The sequence below is a fragment of the Haliotis rubra genome, unplaced genomic scaffold (genome assembly GCF_003918875.1).
Source record: "Haliotis rubra isolate DU_JTF1 unplaced genomic scaffold, ASM391887v1 Scf68, whole genome shotgun sequence".
Classification (NCBI taxonomy): domain Eukaryota; kingdom Metazoa; phylum Mollusca; class Gastropoda; order Lepetellida; family Haliotidae; genus Haliotis; species Haliotis rubra.
In genome coordinates, this window is record NW_025767390.1 from 289,190 (window position 1) to 296,230 (window position 7,041).

The 7,041-nt window shown below is 38.6% G+C and overlaps 1 protein-coding gene across 1 annotated transcript; it reads left to right on the plus strand.

Annotated features, from left to right (window-relative positions):
* The first annotated feature begins 2,325 nt into the window (after positions 1–2,325).
* LOC124257996 (beta-1,3-galactosyltransferase 5-like) lies at positions 2,326–5,545 on the plus strand. Its single transcript, XM_046692073.1, has 2 exons — positions 2,326–2,606; positions 4,387–5,545. Exon 2 carries the CDS (start codon positions 4,518–4,520, stop codon positions 5,532–5,534), a length of 1,017 nt encoding a protein of 338 aa, XP_046548029.1. The 5' UTR covers positions 2,326–2,606; positions 4,387–4,517; the 3' UTR covers positions 5,535–5,545.
* Positions 5,546–7,041: the final 1,496 nt, after the last annotated feature.

Consider the following 7,041-nt stretch of genomic DNA (forward strand, 5'->3'; position numbering starts at 1 on the left):
TACTTGAACCGTACATACCTATGTCGCAAGCCACAACAGGGACAGAAGAAACACATTTGCTAAACTTGGCTAGATACTTCGATTTACACTGTGTAAACATTGCCAAAAGTTTGTACCGATAAGAAATATTGCAATAAAAGTATTAATTATGGTGTTCACAGAAATTATTGAGAATTTTTTTTTCGGCAATTATCTAATACATGTATATTAACTATATAGGCCTTAGGACTAACCCCAAAATTGTGTCAAAGTGCTTCAACATATCTGGTGAATACACAGTTAGGGTTTTATAATTAAGTTTATTATTTATAAAGCCTATTAAAACATTTCTTGTTAAATCACTTGGACAATAATTAATTAGAAGCCTTAGACTGGAAAAATCTAAAGCAGTGAATAACCATGGTGGCAATGTATTATTGACCAATCAGAATATATGAGGAGCTATTTGTGCAGTAATAATGTTTCATGTCAGATATCAGAACTGTCTGATCAGATTGACTGTACTGATGCATTCAAATCATCAGAATCATGTGTATTAATGAGTCATATTTTCCATTCTGTACATATTTCAACTGTGTGAATTATGTTTCCTGTCAGATATCAGAACTGTCTGATCAGTTTGACTGTACTGATGCATTCAAATCATCAGACTTGTGTGTATCAATGAGTCATATTTTCCATTCTGTACATATTTCAAATTTGATAGTTTCATGTGATATGTACATGAAATTTATTTGCATCGTTTATATCAATTACATTTAAGTAATTAATTAAATCAATTGCATAGATGAATGTAATGTTTGATACAGTTTATGTCAGTGATTTAAATGTTTCTTGGACAAAACAATTTTACATTTTTGATTTTCATGATTGGTTGTGTAAATTATCTTCACCCTGAAAAAAGTTTAATTGGGAAAATTTTAATTCAAGAAATTGGAATTTTAACAAATATGGGCTAATTATAAAATCATGAAAACAAAGCCAATGTTTCTAGAACATTACTATTGCACAAGTACCATAAAAGGCTGTTACCAACAGGCCAAGGTCAAGGCCGTGTAATGAGAATCCGGTCAGGGGGTAGCCTTCTTTCAGGAGCTGTGAAACTATTTTTGCAAGAAAAGTTTTGATTCTTCACAAGCACATCCTGGGGATCATTTTGATACATACACATGTAGTTCTTGTATTCACCAAGTATGTTGAAGCACTCTCCTATTTCTAGAGGCCGTACAGATTTCGGCCCACGACCTTATATGGATATGGTACATTTAGCGAAATATGTATTTTCTCTGAACATTTTTATTTTACACACTGATATTAGACCACGAAATTTCATAAACGAACTTACGAAACGAACGAAAGTAACCAATTAATTTTCCCCATCCCCTACACACACGCGCGCGCGCGCGCGCACGCACACACGCGCACACTCCTAGGAGGGGAAGAAGGAAACTCTGATGCAACAGTTTTTAAAGGATTGGACACATGTCAAACACCATATATGGTAAATTCCGCGAAGGGAACTGACTGAAGGGTCCTGCAATCCTCTCTCAACAACAGCGTTCCAGATTCTTACATCTGCACATTGATCGTTTCACACAACACTGAGTAAAATGAATTGCGTTCTCTACTACTTTGTGGTCCGTAAATGAAATAGCAATAATCTGTACATAATAATCATTCGAAACCGGTAGTGAAAACGAGTCCCTTGTGTCCTCAATGTCCTTGGTTGTGCAAAGGTTGAACAGTATTTCTCCCGAAAAAAGTAGGTGCTTGTGTTGTAGGTCAGTGTTATACGTAGTTCAACACTATTTCACCTGTTACACATTGTACCTGTAGAGTATGTGAGGGTCAGTGGTGAGCTATGTTAGATTGTACTATATATAGCTAGAGGGCTTGAATGTACTAGAACCCTCTAGTACAGGGAATATCATGGAAAGATCTACCTCGGCGTATAATGTTTCTAGGGACATATTTGCCTGTGTATATAAAATTGGAGATAGCTCTGGCGTGTCATCTCACTTGAAGACAAAATGTGATAATCATATCCTTGATACTGTCTGTTCAACCGTTTCTTCCCTTGGATTACTGTATAATACTGAATATCACCACCGTTGTCTTTATTGCTATAAATCCTGCTCATTTATTACACTGATCAATAAGGTATTCCAATGATATACCATTGTCCATGTTGAAGGCTCTAGATGATTTCCTTTGTGCAGCATTTAATTCATTGACCCACTGAAATTTGCGCTCATATGTGCTGGTGCTATATATATTGATCTGTGGACAAACAACACAACAGCTGGCTTCCCCCGAAGAGTTCAATACACCAATGAAATGAGAAACTGGAGGGAGAACATGTCTTCTTCCCTATGGTTTGGTTGTTTCATTGTTGTTGTCATTCTAAGCAATGTTCTTGCTGTATATCGGCAACCTGCCAACAGTCGAGTCTGGAACAGTCAAGCCAACAACGTCAAGGTACAGTAACACGAGATGAAGGAAGTAGCTGAGCCAGATTATTTCCATATCTAGTCAGTCGTCTCGTGGGACGGATATAGGTGACGTTGTACCTTGAATCCCTGCGGAGGACCTGTAACTGTGAAAAGGTGAGAATATGTTCGTAGTACTAATTTTTCAAAACCTAGCAGGTATATTCTAGTTGTTTGGCCTTCAGACAATCAAACACATGTCCTGTAATCATCCACATTTAATCGCAGTTATTCAATTATTACATATTCTTACTAAATGCCAGTGTAACATCGTCTTCCGTGGGTTAACAAGCCACGTTGGAATTATTGGTAACCAAATGGCTGATGCTGACGCAAAGGCGGCGCTCACCAAATCTGGGACACTACGTCTTATCCCACCTGTAATCATAAACCTGTAAGTAGATGCTACATCAGAGATCTAATGCAAAAGAAGTGAGACACCCAAGAAGGTATCAATAAATTCCATGACATTAAACCAACCATCGGTTACACCTACTTGGTTGTCTGTCCAGGTCTGAGGAGGTCATCCTAAGACGATGCCGTATTGGCCATTCTCGTTATACGCATGAATATTTATTGAAAGGCGAAGATCCTCTGTTTTGTATCCCCTGTGATGAAAGAATAACAGCCAAGCATGTCCTGCTTGATTGTGTGGATTTTTCCATCAAAAGGGGTAATTATGTCAAAGTTTCAACCACGAAGGATCTTCTTAGCATAAATTCTCGTTTAATTATAGTTCTTGTTTTTTTAAAAGAAACTGAGTTGCTGCCAAAATTTATATCAATATGTTCTGTATACAATAAATGATTTTTTTTTTTTTGGTCGTCAAATTTTTGTCCCCCAGAGAGGGTACGTACGATCATGTCATTCAAAGTACATTTATTCGTACCATAATTATAATTGTAGGATATGTGTTCATTTAATTCATGGTCAAAATCGCCAATATCTGAAGGGATGGTGTAAATCCAGCTCGAGTCCATGCAGGTAGCAAAGGTACTGTAAGTCCCCATGGTCTCTAGTATAGTGATCTACCTTCAGTTGTGGGTGACCTGTAGCCCATTTTTATATTGTATTGTTGAAGATAGAAATAGTGTTTTATGGTTAAATGCTAGTTTTAAGTATAAATCTGCAAAGGACTAGTTATTTTACTGTCCTTTGCAGACATGTAAGTATATAAGTAGGTTTCAATTCTTTTATACATTTACGAATTTACAACTTTCATAGTCACGGTATGGCAGAAATACTGTCCATGTGACTCACTCACACTAGTTCTTGTTGTTTTACGCCGCCCTCAGCAATATCCCTGCGATATGACGAAGGTATTACCATAATTGAGTCTGGACCAGACAATCCAGTGATCAACGGCATGAGCATCGATCTACCCAGTTACGATGACATGTGTCAACCAAGTCAGCGACCCTGATCACTCTATCGCCTGTTACGACAAGCATGTTTGCTGAAGGCCAATTCTAACCCGGATCTTCACGGGGTCAATAGTACACGTATTTGTGTCCCCTTCTTCTGCGCTTTCCATAATGGTTGTTATTATTTCAACTACAAATAAACATTACACGAAATGACAAACAATTTATGTTCAAATAAGTTTACCTTATTTATACCCTATCGAATTCTGCTTTTAGTGGATGAGTATCGAATATCTTTATACTGAATATAAGTGTCCTGTTTTGATCATGGCTTTATTTCACTCGGCCGCCAATACATATTCTTGTAAATAATGCATTCATATAACTTAAGCTATTTTAAGCATTGATCTTGTGTTTTCTAAAGACACCCAGAAACCAAATAATTAAAAGGAGGTTCCTGAGGAGAGATTTACTTTCCATAAAGCCATTCGTTTTGAAAGATGTGTACTGCAACAAATCAATTTCTGTTTCAGAATGTGACCTGCCTGCACAAGAGCAAGATAACATCAAATAAACGTACCTATTGACATTTGTACCCAAGCTGGTACTATTGTGATAAAACTTAATACATACAAATTCCACATTTCAAAGAGGGACTTCGACCATGCGTTTGGCTTGGAACATCATATTCGCCTGTTTCATTTGTGTTCAGATCTGTGTGTCACTTGTCATTTTGATGGCTCTTGGATTCCGTCCAAGACAGAATACGATCATCTTTGATGAACTGCAGCATTTTAGTAGAGACTGGGATAAAGAACTAAATGCTAAACACACGAAAATGCCAAACGAACGTGATTGTATGCTCACACGACATATTAACGATGCTTATATTGGCGTTGTTCGTGAGAACGCGCTGCTGTGTCGCGGAGTTTCACAGGTGGACGTTGTATTTATTGTCCACAGCTCTCCTGAGCATTATGATCGTCGGGAAATACTTCGGGGTATTTTTAAGAAGGAAAATGCATTCCAAAATTATACCGTGCGACTTGTTTTTCTAATTGGACAAAGGAACAACGTGAAAATTGAAGAAATAGTCAACCAAGAATTCATCCAGCACGGGGACATTGTCCAAGGTCGGTTTCTGGACAGCTACAAAAACCTTACGTATAAAGCTGTCATGGGTGTGAAATGGATCAGCCATAACTGCAGGAACGTCAAATACGTCATCAAAATGGATGACGACGTTTACGTTTCTTTTCGAATGTTTTTCACACACATTTATCGGCAATATCTTCATGATACGAGGGTTTTATGTTGGTCGTGGAAGAGTTCAACAGTTCTTGTCAACAGAAAGGGGAAGTGGTCAGTGGATAAGGACGATTTAAGGCATTATAATCTGTTTCCTTTGGATTATTGCAGTGGATTTGCTGTCATTATACCAGGCGCGATAATTCCAGCTCTGTATAAAGCAACTAGACTCGTTCCCTTCTTATGGATCGATGACTACTTCCTGACTGGCATGACGCGTGCTTTAGTAACAAAACTGCATGATCTAGGTCCATATCATCACTATGTCATTTTTCCGCAAGACCGGATGACTTGCATGAAAAATCCGAAACTTTGCAAAACAGTCTTTTCGCCAAATACTAAGATCAGAAGACTACCAGTAGTAAAGACATAATATCCACCACGGGGTGTAGAGTTATTATTTTTGCGAGGGAGAGAGAAGAGAGGGGGGAGAGAGAGAGGGGGGGGGCAGAGAACATATCAGTCCTGTCTCCAATGTGACTGCGACCTGCCCTGAAAATAAACGAGTCACAACCAAAAACTCCAGTGATTGTCATGGTGTAAACCACTACAAACTGTGATTCTTAGCCCAAGAATCTGTGTTTCAAACCGGTAGGATGTAACAGCTGTTGGCATTGATTAGAAATTGATTCAGAAATGACGTCAACGTAACAGGGAATCTATAGGAGATTGTGTGTTCGTTTGTAAACCAGAGGTTGTGTGAGTACGTTATAGTGAGGGAGAATGCTTTAACGATGGTATGGGCTTACTGTCTGGCTCGTTACAACGCTTTATCAACCGCGAGAATTCGAACAGATACTTTTCATTGTCGTATGTGTGCAGCCGGCATTAACAATAACAAGGCAGCTGATGTCATTCAAAAGCATGTGGATATACTGCATGGCATGCTATATTTTCTGTCAATGCACTGAATCTTTCTTGGGGATCGATATCACTGCAGTTTCAAGAACACATTGCGGAACTACAGTCAATATGTTACATGCTCGACACAGCGGTATAGACCAATTGCCATGTGTTACAGTAAGGTACCACCGAAGGCAGTGATAAATACAATTTCACTCGTATATCATTCTAAGGTCAGTGACAGATGTATGCATACAAGTAATTATAAATACAATCATATTCAAAACATGAACCCGCGAAGGTACGGGTTAGAATATTGATCTTCAGTAACACATGCTTGTCGTAAGAGGCGACTAACGGGATCAGGTGGTCAGGCTTTCTGACTTGGTTGCCACATGTCATCGGTTCCCAATTGCGCAGATCGATGCTCATGCTGTTGATCACTGGATTGTCTGATCCAGACTCGATTATTTACAGATCGCCGCCATATAGCTGGATTATTGCTGAGTGCGGCGTAAAACTAAACTCACTCACTCAAAACATGTCATATATACATCTTTTTAACTCACACCACACACACACACACACACATACACACACACATGGTTAAAATGTTGCCTCGTCACGCTGAAGACACGAGTTCGATTCCCCACATGGGTACAATGCGTGAAGCCCATTTCTGGTATCCCCCACGGTGATATTGTTGGTATATTGCTAAAAACATACTCACTCACTCACTCTTTTTATACTTGCAAGTGTCCATTGCATTCACCAATCCAACCCAGTGCAATCCAATGTCTGGATCTTGAGGCTCAGTAAACCATTCAACTGGGCTGTTTTCTTAAACACTTATGTAATTTCAATGTGATCTGTAGTATGATTGTACCATATATACACGTTTTTTCGTTTGTTTGGGTTTTAATTCGTATAATTAACAACTGTATGTATATCTATTTATGGAATACTGTAAGGGACATTCTCGCGATCTCGCATTCTCGCGATCTCGACCTTTGGAAACAAGCTAAAAATGCTAAAAG

Coding starts and splice junctions, on each gene's coding strand:
- LOC124257996 (XM_046692073.1), top strand. CDS start 4,518: ATGCGTTTGGCTTGGAACATCATATTCGCCTGTTTCATTTGTGTTCAG.